Genomic DNA, 20,477 nt, shown 5'->3' on the forward strand with positions numbered 1-20,477 from the left:
CAGGCACAGTGAGATGAGGAACACCTGTGTGGTGGCCTTCAAAGTCCACCACCTAGTTGGGGAGACAGAGGGCGACCAGGTATTGTGCAGATGTCTCCTTGGGGCCTGTGTGAGGCTGGAGGAGGTTTCTGACCCAGCCTGGGCCTCTGAAGACTACTCTCAGAAGTGACTCCTGAGGGGAACCCCAAAGGACTAGGAGTTTGCCAGGGAAGGATGAACAAGTGCAAAGCTCCAGAGGCCTTTTTAAGAAACAGTATGATCGTCTATGCCCCTCTGGGGCAGTGTGGGCTACTGGTGAAGCTGGTGTGTGCCTGCAGCTTTAACACCCTCCACATTTTCCCTGTATACAAACACCAGGCTACCCGAGGCCCGCTTTAAGGTGGACTGGACTGCGGAAGGCTGAATTAGGATGACAGCAGGTAGAGGGTGAGGGGTTGGTCCCAGATGCTAGGGACTCCTGGAGGAGAGTGACCCGGGGCTTCCCAGGTGGGGTGCGGCTGGAGGCGCCAGGCCTAGGTCAGAGGCTGTGGGGGCCACCTTAAGTAAGAGGCTGGTCTCCGCACCGCGTGAGGCTGCGAGAAGGAGGCCCTTGCAGGCGGCAGAAAGGTCCTGAGAGTAAGCTTCAAGCCCAGGCCTGCCCAGGCTCCAGGGCTACGCCGATCTCCGGCCCTGGCTCCGCCCCACATGGAGGGGCGACTGAGGGCGGTACGCTCCGCCCTACGCCCCGGGCTCCTGCCACTACTGCAGCCCTAGGCTCGGCCTCTCTCCTCTGCAGAAGCGTTCCCTTTAAGTCTGGCCAGGAGGCAGCCTTAGTTCTCGCGGGATTCGACGCTCCAATCATCGCGAGAAAGGCTTTCGGCACTCATTGGCTGTGAGGGTTGAATGTAAGATGGCGCCCAGGGAGCTGTGAGGGGAAAATCCTGTCGGTCTTGGAGCGGCGACGGCAGAACCGGGGCCCCGAGCGGTGCGGCGGGGCCGGCGGGTAGAACGGCGGCGGCGGCGGCGGCGGCGACGTCGCCGGGTGAGGGCTCCAGTGGGGGCAGGGATATGGCGGGGTTGCGGGCCTGAGACAGCGGGCCCACCCCACACAACGGCGGGCGGGGGCGGGCGGGCCGCTGCCGCTGGGCCCTGGAGACCTCGGGGCGGCTCCGGAGCCGAGAAAGACCCAGGGCTCGCACGCCCCCGCCCCCTGGGTGGGGGAGGGGCGGTTCGGGGATTCGGGTGGGCTCGGCGCGCGAATGCGCGCTGGTGGGCGCGCGCAGCCGGGGCTGTTTATATGCTCGGGGGCGCGCGCGCTGTGCGGCCCTCCCGGTGCTCGTGGCCGCTGACGTGCGCGTTCCCGACGCGGATATCTCGGCTCCTGGAGTTGCAGCCCGTCGACCAGAGCGGCTTTCTGGGGCGCGCGCCCCGAAGTCGGGGGTCGCGGGCAGGCGCGCGGCCTGCTGTTGGGTGGCGGCACCGCTGCGCGGGCGCGCAGGACACCCCTGCTGCGGGGAGGGACGGCGGGCGGGCAGCTTGCAGTTTGGAGAAGGTTGTGGGTTGGACCCTTCCTGCTCAGGTGACGTCCCCGGACCAACGGGGCCTAGGCCTGAGGAGAAACCAACCTGCTTTGCGGTCTGGCTTGCGGCCCCGCTCCTCTGCGAAGTGGGCGAGATTGCTGGCTCTCTAAGAATGAGGTGTCCCGAGGCCCATGTGCAGGGTGGGTACTTGGGAGGGTGCTACCCTGATTCTGAAACCGAGCTCTGTTCGTCTGTGAGGGCAGCGAACCCCTTCGACTTCCTCACCTTGTTTTGATGCTTTGTGCTGGAGAGGGAAGGCAAATCCTAAAAGGCCCTTCAGTGGTATTTGTTTTCTTGTCATTAGAAAGTAATTTTTCATTAAAGCGCAGTTCTTAGACGTCACCTCTGTGCGCTCCGTAAGGGGATCCACGTCTGTGGACGCTGTGAAACTACCCAAGCTGTAAATTGCCACTTTAAATCCTGAAATGCAGCCTTTTCCTCTGTTTGGTTGGGAGGGGCTTACGTACTCTGTTAGGTTAAAGGGCCCGCTATTGCTCAGCCAAAAAGTTGCTCAGAACGAAATTGAACAATCTGATAATCAGTGCTTTGTCTTCATTTGTAAGTCCGAAGATCCCAAGCAGATCAGAAATCTGCCTGCAAAAGTCACTTTTGATACAGGATTTCAATCCTTTTCAGCTTTTTTATTTTTTTAAATCCCAGCGCTGTGTTCTGGTGCCAGGGGAGTTCTAGATTTGTCCAGAGAAGTAGGTACTTCTTTTTTCTAAGACAAAATATGTGCTAGTTTATGTTTTATAGTCTTGCTTCATTAAATTTAAGGAAAAAGAAACTAAGTGGAACTAAAATTAGCAATTAAATTTGAAAATGGTGGGGGTAGAAAACTACCTAAAAATACTGTATTATTAGAAAACTCCTAATATACTGTATTATTTTAAGAACAAGCTTAAAATTTAAAAAGAGGCTGAGAATGGAAGGAACTTCTTTGTTCTGTCTTCTTTAGAATGTTACAGATCTTAAGAACTCAGGACAAGCACCAGAAATGCATGCAACATGGTGACTGGTGAGTTAGAATTATTCATATGCTGGAAATATGTGTGCAGTTTTTTTCCTGGTGATATTGAAACGTTAGAAATCCTGCCAGTCATTCTGGGTGCTGTCTGCCAGAAATTAGTAGGTGCTGGAAAATTGAATATGTGGGAGAACTGCATCTTTGAAGCCAGCCAGTTTGCTGCTTGAACAGTTCTTTCCTCTTAAAATGTAAGTCAGTGCAACTTTCAGGTTTTAGCATGACAAGGCATCAGCTTTTCTAAGGATCCAAATGGTTCAAAGACAAGCAGTCAAGTTTATCTAGGATACACTTAAAATATTAATACACCATTTAGGCCTGCTTTTTCTGGAATTTTTAATCATTACGTTTGAGGTCTGCCTTTTAAATTGGTGTCTGTAGATAATATTTTTTCATAAGCTCATTAACTAAGATTTCCCTGTTAAAAGATGTCCTGCTTCCAGTCCTCTGTTTTGTGTACCTCTCCATGAATCTCTGCCTTTCCACAACCCCTTTCCACTTATGTTGCCATTTTAAAGGAAAGATCAAATTGTGGTTGAAGTTTTATGTAAATCTGAATTGCTCCAAAAGGTAACCAAAGTTAGGGGCTCTGGGTGTGGCTATCCTCCATCATGACAGCTTCAGAATCAGGGATTTCTTTCTTCAAGTTTGCGTGCCTTCTTTTAATTTAATCAAGTACAAGTTTGTCTTTGAAATGCCATGCTTCTTGCTTGTGTATTTTTTATTTTAATTTAATTAAATTAATTAATTTATATTTTTTATTAATTAATTTATTTTTGGCTGCGTTGGGTCTTTGTTGCTGTGCGCGGGCTTTCTCTAGTTGTGACGAGTGGGGGCTACTCTTCGTTGTGGTGCGCGGGCTTCTCATTTTAGTGTCTTCTCTTGTTGCGGAGCACGGGCTCTAGGCGTGTGGGCTTCAGTAGTTGTGGTTCGTGGGCTCTAGAGCGCAGGCTCAGTAGTTGTGGCGCACAGGCTTAGTTGCTCCGTGACATGTGGGAATCTTCCTGGATCAGGGCTCAAACCTGTGTACCCTGCATTGGCAGGCGGATTCTTAACCACTGCGCCACCAGGGAAGCCCGCTAGTGTACTTTTTAAATGACCACCGTTTATCTGTAATGGTCTTTTGTTCCTCAGCCTCAGAATGAAGTGTTATATGAACACCTGTTCTTTTCAATTTCTTTGTAGGTAGTTGCCCTGCATTTTGTTCCAGAGGTTTTAAGTCCTTTCCAGGCTTCACTTAAATGCTCCACTAGTTTTTTCCTAATTGTCACATTGGATTGTGATTTCTAATTGTAGCTGCATGAAGAAATGATAGATTAACCCCTTGCTTTGCTGAAAAGGGGAAAAGAATGGTCCTTTGTTGTCACACTTTAGGCTGGGGCAAAACTGTAGGTAGAGCTGGTGGACTGTGTCAGAAAGCTCTTTTTTGCATGTGCGTTTGAAATATCTGTCTATACATATTAATTCAGTAGATCTGTATACAATTTAATGAAAAATTATAAAGTGAACCACTGTGTAACTAGCACCTCTTCAAGAAATAGAACAATGCCAGCACTTCTGAACCCTTCATGGGTCCCTTCCTGGTTACAGCCTCTCATTCCCTAGAGACAATGACTATTCTGAATTCTGTGATAATCATGTTCTTTGTTTTTCTTATTACTACCTTCGTATCCTTCAACAACCTAGTTTTATTTAATTTTGTATTTTATATAAATGGAGTCATGCTGTTTTGTATCTTATTCTAGCATTGTGCTTGTGACATTCATCCACGTTGTGTGCAGCTGTAGTTCATTCATTCCAATTTCTGTATAGTAGTCTGCTGTTTGAACAAACCATAATTTATTCACTCTATTATTGATAGACATCTAGATTCCTTCCAGTTTGGGGCTATTAACAATGCTACTATGAACATTCTTGGTTAAGTTCAGTTGTATAGATGTGTGTCATGTACATATAGGGATAGAATTTGCTGGGTCATATGGAATGGACGTTTTCAAACTTCACTAGATAATGCGAACAGTTGTGCCAGGTTACAGCTCATCAGTCATTGATAGGAATATGAGTTTAAGTTTCTGGTTGAAAGTGTATTGTCCAGAAATAGAACCATGGTGAAAATGCCCCTATATCAGGGACTTCTCTGTCTAGTGAAGGCATGGGGCAGATGGATGTACTAATGGGATAATTTCTATCACAAACCGTGTGGTGGGTTAGTATCTTTAAGAATAGAACTGTTTTCTCCCCATCTGCTTCTTTGAAATGACTCCTTATGTTAATTAGGACAAATGTGACTGTGACTCCTTAAAATGGAAATTGATGTTTTTTTCATGTGAATGTGTTCTTCAAACCAGAACTAAGCTATGAGGAACCATTGCTAGTAGATGTGAGCCTTAAGAGGGGCCCAAGAGCTTGACCATTGGGTAAACAGGAAGAGGTAGGGCCCTGAGGCAGCTCTGAATGTCTTCTCTTAGTTCATCACATATTCAAGACCCACCCTGCAGAGTTGCATGGGGGCCGGGAAGAGGTAGCAGATTCGAGGGGACCCAAGAAGGGATGACTCCCCTGAGTACTTAGGCCTTCCCTTAGTACTGAAATAGGAAAAAATTAGCAAACAGAAATGTAATAGATTGTTGTTTTGGAGTAACCTTTTCCTCTTGTGTACTAGAGATAAAATAATTAGAATAATGATAACCTTGGTATACTGAGGGCCTGCTCTTTGTCCGGCACTGTGCTAAGCTCCAGTAGAAGGAAGTACAGGGGAAATAACCAGTAAACATGTGTGCGGTTGTAGTGAAAATTTCCTAGGTCTGTTGGTGGGGGGGTTGGTTTGTCTATTGTTTTGCAAAGCAGCTATGCTTGAAGTATTCAGAAGCAAATGCTTGGCTACAGACTCCACCCCAAAGAGCCCCAGAGTGTTTTCCCCTCCATTTCTGATTCCCGGAAATTGGGAGTACTCAACTATCCCTCCAGCTTCATGTTTTTGAGAAGTATTTTAGTTCATCAGTTTACTTAATGCTCCTCACTGAGTCTTTGACTTGGGGCTAATTAAGAATCTTCTTTGTTTGGGGGTTATAGAGTGTAGTTTCATTAAGTTTATCCATTTTTCTTTCTCTTTTACCAAGGCTCAGCCTTATGTATCTGGTGAGCAACATCTTGAATTTAACAGTCTTCATTATTATGCAAGCTTCTGTTGCTTGATGGTTTTGTCTTTCAGAGTTTCAGATTTTGAGGGAAAAATCAAACTATGAACAACCAGAATTGTTTGTGTGTCTGTTACTGACTGTTATTGTGGTATAACCACTATGCAAAAAGGATTACTTTTTAACTGTCTTTGGTTTAATACAAATTGCAGAAAATAGAGGAGTGTATCAAACAGGAAGAAATTTAAGTCCTCTATTATTCCATACTACCCAGGCATAACTGCTGTTATGCCAGTTTTTCTTCTTGGGTACATAATTAAACCATACTGGGATATATAAATACAATTGTATTGGCCTCCCCTTTCCCACGTAATGTGTCTTCTGTGTCACTAAATTTTTTTATTTTAAAACCAAACGTTTTGTTGCGGGAAGGTGGATCTTCTAGGTATTAACATGCTTTTTTTTTTTTTAATTACTGTATTACAGAAGGATCTGTGGAATCACAGAAAAAGCTTGGAAGCAGACCTTCTTTATATGAATTTGATATACAATCAGTGGCATTTTAAATCAGCGGGCAAAGAAATTTCAGTAATTCAGTAAATGATACAGGGTTGTTGGGTCTTTGGAAATAAAATTAGGCTTTTACCTCACACTGTGCAAAATAAATTCTAAATGGATCAAAGCATAGTATAAATAATTACATTGTAAATTTAAAAATTGTAAGTGAATGAGTTTATGGTAAAGGCAGACTTTTTCTGAGCATAAAAGCAAAGGAAGAACCTATCACCACTATTGAGAATATGTTTAATTTTTCTCAGTGTTGTCTTTTACTCACTGACTGGTCTCACATATTTAAATGTATTTCTGAAGCTTCCCCCCCCCCCCCCCCAGCCCCCCTCTGGCAGCACTTTTGTGTCAGGTCAAGTGCTGACTTAGTGTGCTTTCATTATTGGGATGTGTCAGTCTGGTAGATACTGCCAAGTGAGCAGGTTAAAAGAACAAGAAATGAAGCCTTGTGTATAAATGAGCAGATTGGAATATTCTTTCAAATTGGCCTTTTCTGTTATATATTTTTTAAGTTCTCCATTGAATTCATTATTTGTTAATATTTAGCTTCCTCTCATTTAGTGGTTTTCAGATGATTCTTTGGACTTGTACAGTCAGTGAAGAACCTCTTGGGGGCTTAGTGAAAGGAAAAAGCAATGGGAATTGGGTAGTAGTAGCTTCTGCTTAGAGCCAACAGTAGACTGTAAGGTTGGAGCACTGCAGAAGGTTTTATAACTTTGGAGTCTCAACTACTTAAAATACATGGCTAGCTATAAACCAAAAGGTGATTTTGTCATAGAATATTTCAAATATTTTCATAAGAACAGAGGAGAATATAGTGAACCTGTGTATGAACCTTTATCAATGTTTTCTAAGTTTTATAGAATTTTCCCTACTTAAAGGTGTGTGGTCTTTTCTTTTTTTGATGAAAACTTAAAGAATGAACTTTGGGGCTTTATAGCAGATACTTTTCCAAGCTTTTATTCCATTCTTTCTGAGAACTGAATATCCATCTTATTTGCCATTCTGCTCAGGAAATAAATTTATATTTGGACTATTCTTGTAGTGACTGTTTTGAATGTAGTATTCTAGAAGTACTGACAGGTAGGATTTATTTGGAGCAGAATTGTTTTTATCATCTTTGGAACCTTGATTTTTTTAAAGATTATTTTTCTTTTTGGCTGCGCCAGGTCTTAGTTGCAGCACGCGGACTCTTTGTTGTTTAGTTGCGGCATGCATGTGTGATCTAGTTCCCCGACCCCAGGTCGATCACCGGCCCCCTGCATTGGGAGCGCGGAGTCTTACCCACTGGACTCACCAGGGAAGTCCTGGAACCTTGATTTTAAAAAGTTCTGAGTTTGATTTGGTATGAAATGCTGTGTTGTTAAAACTAAAAGATTGATTAAACAGAAGCTATACTCACTTAGCTAAATGCTTGTCAAAAATAGAGGGCATGGAACTTTAATTTCCTTATCTTACATGGTGGGAAGTCCAGAGATACTATAAAATTAGTGTGCCTACAACTAGAGGTTTAAAGCTATGAAACTGATCATGACAAAAATTAAAATATGATTGGCAGGGTTTAGTGAGAGGAAGGCGATTTAAATGCCCTAACACCTTTCCTAGAGGATAGACCGATATTTAAAATTGGTAGATCAGAAAGAGAAAAACAAATACTGTATGCTAACACATATATATGGAATCTAAAAAAAAAGAAAAAAAAAATGGTCAGAAGAACCTAGGGGTAAGACAGGAATAAAGGTGCAGACAGACCTACTAGAGAATGGACTTGAGGATACAGGGAGGGGAAAGGGTAAGCTGGGACAAAGTGAGAGAGTGGCATGGACAACATATATACACTACCAAACGTAAAATAGATAGCTAGTGGGAAGCAGCCGCTTAGCACAGGGAGGATTAGCTAGGTGCTTTGTGACCACCTAGAGGGGTTGGATAGGGAGGGTGGGAGGGAGGGAGATGCAAGAGGGAAGAGATGTGGGGACATATGTATATGTATAACTGATTCACTTTGTTATAAAGCAGAAACTAACACACCATTGTAAAGCAATTATACTCCAATAAAGATGTTTTAAAAAAATAAAAGTAGTACTTAAAACTGGGAGTTAGTTAATTCAGGGAAGCATAAACAGTTACTTTGAAATATTTAGGTAGATTTTTTTTTTTTTTTTTTTTTTTTTAGGTAGATTTTTAAAAGTCAATTAAATTGTGTTTTTTCTGTTAGAACATATGAAACCTTCTTTTAATAGAGCAGGATTTTCCCTCTTTATGGTTCACTTACGTTCTTAATTTGGAGAAAGTGGTTTAAAATTTTAGAGAGGAATTTTAAACATTTAACATTTAATTTAAGCATTAACATTCTGAACTGTGCTATAAGAAAAAAGTGAGAGTTGTCTTGCAGTCTTTCACAATTTTTGGCCACTTATAAAACCCCCTCCTTCCTTAAAAAAAAAAAAAAAAAAAGAACTAAGAGGTCACAGCATACTTAGCTGTTTTGTTTTGTTAATTAATTAATTTATTTTTGGCTGTGTTGGGTCTTTGTTGCTGTGCACAGGCTTTCTCTAGTTGCGGTGAGCGGGGGCTACTCTTCGTTGCGGTGCGTGGGCTTCTCATTGTTGTGTCTTGTCTTGTTGTGGAGCATGGGCTCTAGGTGCGCAGTTTCAGTAGTTGTGGCACGTGGGCTCAGTAGTTGTGGCTTGCGGGCTCTAGAGCTCAGACTCAGTAGTTGTGGCGCACGGGCTTAGTTGCTCCACGGCATGTGGGATCTTCCCGGGCCAGGGCTCGCAAATGTGTCCCTTGCACTGGCAGGCAGATCCTTAACCACTGCACCACCAGGGAAGCCCCTACTTAGCTGTTTTTACTTTTCATTTTATACCTTGCTATATTATTTGAACAGTTTTTCTAAGAAAGTAGATGTGTTACTTTTACCCTCCCCACCAAAAAAAAAACAAAGACGACCGCTCCCCCCCAAAAAAACTAGGTGGAATTCTACACTGAAAACTGAAGAAAGCTTGTTTCTAGGAAGAAAAATTGGTATAATTCTGCTTTGTACTTAATATCAGACTTCAGATGAGGCTTAAGCCTCCTTGATTACTGAAACTTAAAAGAGTGAAGGGAAATAAGGTCACTAGGAAGATTCTGTGGACTGCCTTTACCGAGCAATATTTGTGTGAAGGTTTTCTGGTTCTGTAAACTTAACTTTCAGTGTTTCTTTGTATTTGTGCTTGGTCACATTTATCTTCTCCCAGATTTAAAGCAGAAAAAGGTTTTTGGTTTTTTTTTTTTGCATGATTTGCATGATCCTCTATACTTTTTAAAAAATTGCTTTGATACAGTAGCTACGATTCTAGCACAGACAAAATTCAAGCAATCTCTAAGTATTTTACATGAATGCAACTAATTATTGAAGAAAATTAATTTGGGGAAGTGTAAATTTCAGGTGCCCTCGGCTGTTCTTCTATAATGGAGGTGAAAAACTGAAATATGTGCCAACGTGGTAGAGAACTGGTTAATGGTTGTTCACACAATCTCTCCTTTGTCCCTTATGAGCAGAAGGGTGCATGTAATTGGATATTAGAATCACATATTGTGAACTTTGTATTATTAGTGGGTCTATATTATGAGAGATGCTTCCTTAAGAGGGAAATTTCAATTGTGATGATGTTATCAGAGGGAAGCTTTGACACATTCTGTGCCAATGTGGTTAGTGACTGTTTGTGGGTCACCTATGCTGGAGTGGCCTGCTCTGAGTATGAAGTGCTTGTCCTTGATGCTCCTCCTCCTCTATGTGCCATGGATATCATTGATAGCTTAATCTTGAAGTCTCATAGAAGGCCTTCTAATTTTCTGTCCTGAGAAAGATAACTGAGAGCCTCTGCAACAGAGAGAAGGGAGAACTGGGCAAGGGAGATGGTTAGAAGAGAGGTGACAAAGGGACAGACAAGTGTTAAATTTCCAAAGACAAGAGGCCATCAGCAGCAGCTTCACCTTGCACTCACTCCCCTGACCTGTACTTGCCGTTCTCTGTACCCTCTTGGTGCTTGGGGGTTTCCTAAGAGGTGGAGGCTTTCCCGAGAGTAGTGGTCTAGGCATTTTAGACAGGATAAGGTATATGTAGTATTCTTTATTTATGGAGAAATATATTTACAGTGTATTATGGGCATCATAATAAAAGGTTTATTGCTGGGTCTATTCTCTTTGAAAGTACCTGAATATAATTTGTATACTATACTTAAACAGCCTGCCACAGAAATATTGCCGGTGTCAGTAAATTAATAGCAGTAAGGTTCATATTTTTCCTTTAGTCTCTTGCCCTGGATATATAGGGCTTTTTTCCCCCCAAGGTATAGATTAACCATTTACGAGGGAAAAGCATAACATTTTATGGTTGTAAGTTATAGATGTTACAGGAACAGAGTCATAATCCTTTTTGTTCCACATTGAATTCCAAGTGCAACAGATATATACAAAGTACCTACATGTATCAGCCATTCAGAGAGGACCAGGACACAGTCCTGTCTACTAGAGTTTAGAGCCAGGTGGAAGATACATGATTACACACACACCTTATATCTGTTAACAGAAGACAACATCTGGGCAGTGAAAGAGAGACTGATATTTCTATTTCTAGTCAGATGGCTCAAGGAAACAAATCACTTTTCTAGACATTTGAGATTGACTGAGAGTCTTTTTTTGGCAAAGAGTTTCACTTGGTTTGTGTTACTTTCATATCCTCCCATTGCTTTTGTCCTGGAGGTGGTACTGGTCAAGAGAGTATGGTATGAAAGCAGCAGTGACAGGGCACTCAGCAGTTCATGGATAGATCGCATGGTTGTCTCCCAGGTGATTGAGAGCTACTATCCACCCTTGCAGATTAATTCTTTTTTTAAAAATTTTTTATTTTATTTATCTTTTTTCGGCCGCGTTGCGTCTTCATTGCTGCGAGTGGGCTTTCTCTAGTTGCGGGGGCTATTCTTTGTTGCGGTGCGCGGGCTTCTCATTGCGATGGCTTCTCTTGTTGCGGAGCACGGGCTCTAGGCACAGGGGCTTCAGTAGTTGCAGCACGTGGGCTCAGTAGTTGTAGCTCTCAGGCTCTAGAGCACAGGCTCAGTAGTTGTGGCGCATGGGCTTATTTGCTCCAAGGCATGTGGGATCTTCCCGGACCAGGGCTCGAACCCCTGTCCCCTGCATTAGCAGGAGGATCCTTAACTACTGCGCCACCAGGGAAGTCCCCAGATTAATTCTTAAGGTAAATACCCTGATGAAAAACTTGCAGAATTGATTTTTGAAGTGACCTAGTTATTTAAGGTACTATTCAATTTTCTCCCCCCACTTACCTTTAATAGAATTAGTTAATAATTATGTGGCACTGTATATACGTCAGGTACTTTTCTAAGTGCTTTACATATATTTAATTCTCAAGTCAACTTTTTGACGTAAATGCTATTTTAATTCCTATTTTATAGACAAAACTAAAGTTAACTGACTTGTCCAGGGTAACACAGCAAAGGAGAGTTCCAGCTGGGTTTTTCTTTGTTTAAATAAATTTATTTTATTTATTTTTATTTTTGGCTGCGTTGGGTCTTTGTTGCTGCGTGCCGGCTTTCTCTAGTTGCGGCAAGTGAGGGCTACTCTTTGTTGTGGTGCGCGGGCTTCTCATTGCGGTGGCTTCCCTTGTTGCAGAGCACATGCTCCAGGTGCGCGGACCTCAGTAGTTGTGGCACGTGGGCTTCAGTAGTTGTGGCTCACGGGCTCTAGAGTGCAGGCTCAGCAGCTGTGGTGCACAGGTTTAGTTGCTCTGCGGTATGTGGGATCTTCCCAGACCAGGGCTCGAACCTGTGTCTCCTGCATTGGCAGGCAGATTCTTAACCGCTGTGCCACCAGGGAAGCCCTCGAGCTGGGTTTTAAACCCAGGAAGCCTGGCTCCAAAATCCATGCTTTTAACCAGTAAGCTATGCAGCAAAAGAATGTGAGCAGTATATAGCAAATGGGATTTTTGGTGTTTCTGGTTGGAAATGAACACATCCCTTGTCTCCAGGATCTTGCCACAGCTAGATGGCATACGTGTCCCTTCACTGTAAAACATAGTTGGCAGTGGAAATAGAGCATGTTGGTAGGAATCCTGGCTCCTACCTTCCTTGGTAGTCCTCTCTGATGGTCACAGAGCAGTGTTGCATGTGACTTTTATTGTCCAGTGCTTGGCTCTGCAGAGAAGATGGGATTGGCCTAGTGCTGGGTGGAGAGTGTATTTGCAGCCCGTTTCATCCAGTACTGTGACACATGCTTTTGTTTTTTGTTTTCAGTGTGATAGTTTGATTTAAGAAATGTTTATGGAAACAATTTTCAGATGCCATTAACTGAAAAAAAATAAGGTTATTTAATAAAATCTTACTTTGGATTCCAGATGTATACAGCTGCCCTGAATATTCCACACTGATGCAAGAGTGATTGCTCTGTGCATTTCAGTATGTTAAAACAGTGGCATAGTTTTGACTTCTGTCCATTTATTTTATTTCTAGGAACCCTAAGGACTCTGCAATATGAATAATTCTCTGGAGAACACCATCTCCTTTGAAGAGTACATCCGAGTGAAGGCGCGGTCTGTTCCGCAACACAGGATGAAGGAATTTCTGGACTCGCTAGCCTCTAAGGGGCCAGAAGCTCTTCAGGAGTTCCAGCAGACGGCCACCACTACCATGGTGTACCAACAGGGTGGGAACTGCATTTACACAGACAGCACCGAAGTGGCCGGGTCTTTGCTTGAACTTGCCTGTCCAGTCACCACCAGTGTTCAGCCACAAACCCAGCAAGAACAGCAGATCCAGGTTCAACAGCCACAGCAGGTTCAGGTAAAAGAGAGATAAATGTTGGTGCATCCTATTGAATAGACTTTATTTGCCATCAGGGTTTTGGTTAGTAGAGCATCACGTCTATATACAGATGTCAGAGATTATTTTCACCAAGGGGAGTATTCTGGTTTTTTTTGAAACATTTTATCTTACACAAGGGCTTTCATAGTTAACATAGACTAAAAATATTTGCAACTACTGTAAACTTAAGAGGCTACAGATACTTGCCATTTGCTTTGGAGAACTGAACAGTATAGAAATTAAGAGGTCTTTTGGGACTGGATTTGGATGTGTCACACTGTGTGTGACTGAAGCTCCCCTTCTGTCTGTGTCACCCTGAACAGATCAAGAACATAAGAGGGCTAATCTTACCTCATTACTAAAAGCATGATATTTGGAACTTTTTATTTAAATGGAAAGGCTCTTATTCATGTAGTTGTATGGTTCCATGACTCAACGTCACCTGTAAATTTCTAGGCCTTCATTTGATATTTATAAGCCTCAAGAAATAATGCTAATTGATAATATGCTTACTGAAAGAGGAGAAACTTAATACATTTGCCGAGAAGGTAAGTTTTCCTCTTTAGGGAAAACTGCTTTCTTGCTACTGTCTCTTGTGGTTGCATTTCACTTTGCCCTCCATGACTTCCACCAAGAGAATAGGAAAGGGAGTAGAACATGATGGAGAGGCAAGAGTGTGAAGAGGTACGTTTGGTGAGGTAGAAGGTTTTGCCCCTTAGCAGTGTAGGTGAGTATATTGGAAGGACCTGGGCTTTGGAGTTGCATTCCTGGGTTTAATTTTTTTTTTTTTTTTTTTTTTTGCGGCACGTGGCCCTCTCACTGTTATGGCCTCTCCCGTTGAGGAGCACAGGCTCTGGACACGCAGGCTCAGCGGCCATGGCTCACAGGCCTAGCAGCTCCATGGCATGTGGGATCTTCCCGGACTGGGGCACGAACCTGTGTCCCCTGCATCGGCAGGCGGACTCTTAACCACTGCGCCACCAGGGAAGCCCCCTGGGTTTAAACTTGACCTGACGTCTTATTTCTTGATATTTTCTTAATCTTTTTAGTGCTAGTTTTTTCATCTGTCAGTAGGGATAATACAATTTAGTGAGACTGAATGAGATAACAGGAAAGCATCTGGCACATGGAGGGATGCAGTTGTTTATTACAGTCTCTATAAGGAAGGAGGGGTACAGGAAAGGTACAAAGAGAAGGCCTGACTTTTTAGTTGAAGAAAAATTTCTGTTTTTTACTGCTTGGATCTTCTTTTTCGTAAGATTAAACTAGTTTGGGATTTGAGTTTAAAGTGTTTTTTTGAGACTTTACGTTTAAGATAGCTAATTGAGATCACCTATTAGTATCATTTTTCCCAAACCCCTTGTAAATGGAAGAAAAAATAAAATAATAAATCCATGATATAGTTTCAATATGGTGGACTCATAAGAACACACATTTTCCCATCCTCAGTGACTGAAAAGATACTTAAAAAAATTTTTTTTCTAGCAGTGCTGGGAAAAAAAAAAAATGCCATCAAAAAACCACTAAATCTTAACCTTTAAAAATTGTGAATCATGGGGCTTCCTGGTGGGGAAGCCCGCAACGGGAGAGGCCCCAACGGAAGAGGCCACAACAGTGAGAGGCCCGTGTACCGCAAAAAAAAAAAAAAAAAATTGTGAATCACTATATTGTACACCTGTAACTTATAAAATTGTACAGCAACTAAACTTCACTAAAAATAATAAATAGGGAATGATTTTTTTTTTGAACCCAGTAAATCTGAGGAATTGTTGCAAGAGAGAAAGCAAACAGAATCAGGTGATAGAGGAATTCCTCTAAGAGAGAAACTTTTACAAAAGGTGGAGCAGTTCTCAGGGTCCCCTAATCCGAGAAGTAAAGAATACAAAGAGTAGAAGGCTCCTCTGGGGACCCATGTGTTGGGAGTTGACCAAGGACTTTAAAACATATACACACTCATGTGTCTGCATATATTATGAGTAGATACCAGGTATAGGATGAAAGTGGCTCTGCTGATCAGTGAGGAAAGGATGTATTCCATTAGTGCAGTAAGGCAATCTCCTTCTCTTTTGGAAATAGATACCTCTCATAATACAGATAAGGTCCAGATGGGTTAAAGGTCAGATAACAAGAAAACAATGAACTATGAAAAGGCAGTATAGAAAATTTTTGTAATTTTACGTTGTGGAAAGCCTTCCTAAGGAAAGAAGTAAACTCTGAGACAGCTTTTCCCAATCTTTTTTTACCCTGAAAGAATCTTTGAACTATTTTTCAGGTCTCAGGTGACCCATGCATAAAAATTACTATATTTACAGCCCATGGAATGTTAGCTTGATCAGCAAGTGATATAATAATTCAATAATAATTATCAGTGCTCTTTTGGTAAGAATCATATTTTTTTTCTATGGGTCTACATTTTAGCCAACCTGTTAGGCTACTTTTTTTGTTGTTTTTTTTTGTTTTTTTGCTTTTGCGGTACACGGGCCTCTCACTGTTGTGGCCTCTCCCATTGCGGAGCACAGGCTCCGGACGCACAGGCTCAGCGTCCATGGCTCATGGGCCCAGCCGCTCCGCGGCACGTGGGATCTTCCCAGACCGGGGCACGAACCCGCGTCCCCTGCGTCGGCAGGTGGACTCAACCACTGCGCCACCAGGGAATAGGCTACTTTTTATGTGTGGTTCCCTTTCCCACACAGGTTATCAATTTTAATTCAAGTTATTTGTGTAGGTAGAGGAAACCTCATTTTTTTCCTTTAAAAATAAATTTCCTAGTTGAGGGGTTTTTTTTTGCTTTATTCAATAGTTCTAAAAAATCTTACCACAAATTTCTACCGTACAAGTTGCCGAGATATGGTTTGTGGTATATGATATGTGCAAGAGTAGTTTTTATCCCCTTTATTTAAAATTAAAAATGACCTTTTAGGGAATTCCCTGGCGGTCCAGTGGTTAGGACTCCACACTTTCACTGCCAAGGGCCCAGGTTTGATCCCTAGTCGGGAAACTAAGCTCCCACAAGCTGCGTAGCGTGGCTGGAAAAAAAAAAAAAGACCTTTTAGCCAAGCATTCTTGGACCAAAGGTTAGTTAAGCCTAGCTTACCTTTCCTGAGACTAATTTTTCTTTCCGTTTCATAAATTAAAAAAAATTTTAAGACAAATATATTTTCATAATAACTGGCTTAAGCCAAATGGAATTTAATTTTTCTAAAAGTTGGCTTTGTAGATTTAATTTAAATAAAGATTTTAAGTTGTTATTAATATTACATGAAAGTTGACAATGTTAATAAATCTAAAGCTATCAAAATCATAAGCCAGGAAATTCCCTGGCAGTCCAGTGATTCGGACTTGGCGCTTCCAGTGCAGATTCGGTCCCTGGTGGGGATCCTGCAAGTTGCGCAGCGTGGCCAAAAACAAAAACCTAAGTGTCTTAAATACAGTAAAAACTTGTTTTAAAAAAAAACCATAAGCCAGACAATATCAATAAATATATGGCTAAAGATACAACTTTATATAAGACTTCGGAAAACCATTTTCTGAGTGACAGAAAATATGGGCCTAGCAGTTACAATTATTTTATACACGTTTCTTGATCTGTTTTATAGGTCTGTATATTCTTTCTTTAAAGGTATAATTTTGTTTTTAATTTTATTTATTTATTTTTGGCTGCATTGGGTCTTCCTTGCTGTGCGTGGGCTTTCTCTAGTTGCGGTGAGTGAGGGCTACTGTTCATTGCAGTGCACGGGCTTCTCATTGCGGTGACTTGTCTTGTGGAGCACGGGCTGTAGGGCATGCAGGCTTCAGTAGTTATGGTGCGCGGGCTCTAGAGCACAGGCTCAATAGTTGTGGCGCATGGGCATGTGGGATCTTCCCGGACCAGGGATCGAACCCGTGTCCCCTGCATTGGCAGACGGATTCTTAACCACTGTGCCACCAGGGAGGTCCTAAAGGTATAATTTTTGAAACTAAAAATAGCACGTGAGGTATAGGGAGGTTAACTCATCTTCTGATAGCTAGCGTTTGCACCCAAGCTGTCTTAACTCGAGCCTGTGCTCCTAACTAGTGTTTTTAATACACAAGGAACTTAAAAAATAGGAAAAAAAATGATCTAGTGGAAAAATGAACAAAGGATATAAATAGATAGTTCATGGGGGAGGAAATACAGATTGTGCTAGTAAGTATGTCAAAAGATGCTTCATGCTTCTGGTGATTATGGAAGTGTAAGTTTTTAAAATGAAATATGTTTTATTTATTAGGTAGGAAGACAGTTATAAAGATTTCACCCAGGGTAGCAAGCGTATAAGAGGATAAATTAGTGTGATTTTCTTGAGATTGAATTTGGCAGTACTTGTCGAATGTTTAAATGTGCATACCTTTGGCCTTGCATTTGTGTTCACAGATAAATGTGTATATAAGGATATTCACTGCCACGTTGCTTATAGTAGTGACACTGGAAACAAGTCAGTCTTTCAGTAAGGGAAATGGCAAATAATGATACAACTGTAGTATGTTGTCCTGTGCAGCCAGAAGAATGAGGTAGATCTGTGTGTATTGACAGAGCAGGATGTTTAACAGATTATAGAGTGTCAAAACCAGTTTAGTATCACTGGCTTTTAACATATGTAGAATGTAGTGGTCCTTAAATAGTAGTAATAAAGCCGAAAACAGTAATTGGGCGGCGTAGTGGGGTACTAAGGAGAAGTGCTTGAATTTTTTTTTTTTATTAAACATGAACTACTTTTGTAATAAAAAAGTGTTGCTTGGGAATATTTTGCTTTGAACTTGTACAGGACAATGATTCTTAACCTTTTTTTCCCCTGTCCCAGACATCTCCATATGTTTGTGTTTATGTATGAAGCCCTTTGCTAGATGTTTAGGTACAGCATTGAACAAGACAGAAAGCTCCCTGACCTTGTGGAACATACATTATATCTGGGAGGGGTTAGATGATATATAAGATTTTTAAAAATCTTGTTATATAGTGATAAATGCAAAGGAGAAAAACAAAGCAGATGGGGGTGGCCAGGGTAAGCCTTAATATGCTGGTGACTTTTGAGTTAAGACCAAAGAGAGCTGGTGAATGAGCCATATGGTTATCTGAGGAAAGAGCATTCCAAATCAGAAAGCCCTAAGGTGGGAGCTGCTTATTTGAAAAACGGCAGAATGGCTGTGTAACTAGAGTGCACTGAGTGAAAGGATGAGACTAGAGAGGTGACGTGTACACTGAAATATGGAGCTGAACAGACCTGCCTTCTCAATTCAAATGTTAAAAGGCTCTTTGGCTCATAGTATTGCTTCTCAACCTAACCCTTTTGATAAGAATGTAAAATTATGCCTATATTAATGTTATTTGAAATTTCAAAACAATTTATTACCTTGAAGGCAGAGAGTTTTCTAAGTTGCTTTTTCAAAAAATTGCGGTAAAATTAGATTGCTTTTTTAAAACCATCTGTCGCCATCCCAGAGAGTTTGTTCTGTCCCCAAGAATTTCTCATCTTTCCAGCTTAGAAGCAGCCACATAGCTTGTTAGATTTGACAAAGTAATAATATCCTTAGAACAATGTTAGTGAATTGATGGGAGACAAAGGTCTGTGTCAAAAGTTAGAGTAGCTGTCTGAATAAAACTCACTGTGTCCGTTTACTCTCTGTTACTACCACACTCACACTTTTGGCCCCCAAATGTGTGGTTTTTCCCCCACAATGACCAATTCTTCACACCAGCTGGCTGGCCTATAATTCAATTCAGTTCTAACACTATCTGCTTGGAGTTAGTGTCAGATCCCCGCAAGTTAAGGGATCAGTTTCACAAGACTGCCCCCCACTTCCGACACTAGTTGCAAGTCCCAGGTTATCTCACCTGTACTTCTGACTAACTGGCTATAAATTGTGGTTCTCCCTACCCCTCCCTGGGTTTGATGATTTGTCAGAAAAGCTCACAGAACTCAGGGAAACACATTTACCAGTTTATTATATAATTAAGGAAATGATAAAGGATACGGTTGAACAACCAAAGAGATACATGGGGCAAGGTTCTGAAGGGTCGTGAACACAGTAGCCTCTGTCCTCATGGAGTTGGGGTGTACCACCCTCCCAGCACGTGAATGTGTTCACCAACCCAGGAACTCCCTAAACCCCAAACTTTCGAGATTTTTATGGAGGCTACATCATATAGGTATGATTGATTAGTAACTCTATTTCTAGCCCTTCTTCCCTCTCCAGAGAATGGAGGGTGGGGCTGAAAGTACCAAGTTTCTTATTATGGCTTCGTCTTTGAGGTGACCAGCCCTCATCCAGGAGCCCACCAAAGTTGCCTCATTAGAAAATAATATGGTCCTAGCATTTATATTAGCACTTAGGAAATTACAAAGGTCTTAAGAGCTCAGATCAAGAGTCAGAGAAAAGACCAAAAATTATATTACAGTATCACAGTAGCATATGTTTATTTAAGATAGGGAGGCACTTTCTTAAGGCAAAAGGAAGAGCTGTCATGTAAATACCTTCACAGTTTGTACAATACCAGGAAGGCCTAAGTTTCCTGTTGTTGATAGGTCTGCCTGAGCTAGGTGAAGGTGGTTCATTTGGAACTTCACTTTCAAGAGCCCTCTTGAGTTGGGTACTTCCTAAAGCATCCACATGGAGTTAAATGTGTATGCCAGAGAGAAGACCCTCTGATGGTGAATTCTAGGAGTCCGGTTTCACTTAGCACCCATAGAATTTCTTGCTTCTTCTCTGTACTTCTATAAGGCAGGAACTGAGGCTTCTTACAAGGCTGGTTCGTCAGCCTGGTCCTGCACTTAGCAAAGTGAAGGATGCTTTGGGGAAGGAGATTTCTCAGCACTTGATTCTTTTGTTGCTAGAGGTAAAGGTCTCAAGCCTTCAGTGGATCAAAGTACAATTCTTCCTCATTTGTCATCCCAACTTCTGTCCCTCTTCCTCTTTTTGCTGTTGCACGTTCCCTCTGTGCTGGGGCAGTCAGTCCCTAACCTCTCACCTCAGTGTAGAATTGCTGAGAGTGAGGAAGGAGGTAATCAAGAGCCAGACTGCCCTTAGACAAACATGAGTTTGATCTGCCTCTGATTCTTTAGATATATCGTTATAGACAAGTGACTTAACCACTTTGAGTCCGTTTCCTTATCTACGTCATGGAAATAAAAGAATTTATGTTGTAGTTACTTTGAGGATTTCATAAAATGCTAAGTCCTAAGTACACAGCCTGGCACGTAGTAAGCCCTCAATAAATAAATGATAGCCACTGTTGTTTTCTTCTTCCTCTCCTTCTCCTCATTAGTGCCATTCATACCTAGGGCCCCATTTGCTTTTCAAACATTTGAAAAGT

General features: G+C 42.0%; 1 protein-coding gene across 1 annotated transcript in view; it reads left to right on the top strand.

The window, feature by feature from the left end:
• The first annotated feature begins 865 nt into the window (after positions 1-865).
• The window catches only part of QRICH1 (glutamine rich 1), a 53,353-nt gene continuing 33,741 nt past the window's right edge, over positions 866-20,477 (top strand). Inside the window, exons 1-2 of the mRNA XM_065885241.1 lie at positions 866-1,021; positions 12,800-13,129. Of these exons, the coding sequence (XP_065741313.1) occupies positions 12,821-13,129 (309 nt within the window). The 5' untranslated portion in view covers positions 866-1,021; positions 12,800-12,820. The remainder of the gene's footprint in view (positions 1,022-12,799; positions 13,130-20,477) is intronic.

This window comes from Phocoena phocoena, chromosome 10 (assembly GCF_963924675.1).
Source record: "Phocoena phocoena chromosome 10, mPhoPho1.1, whole genome shotgun sequence".
Classification (NCBI taxonomy): Eukaryota; Metazoa; Chordata; class Mammalia; order Artiodactyla; family Phocoenidae; genus Phocoena; species Phocoena phocoena.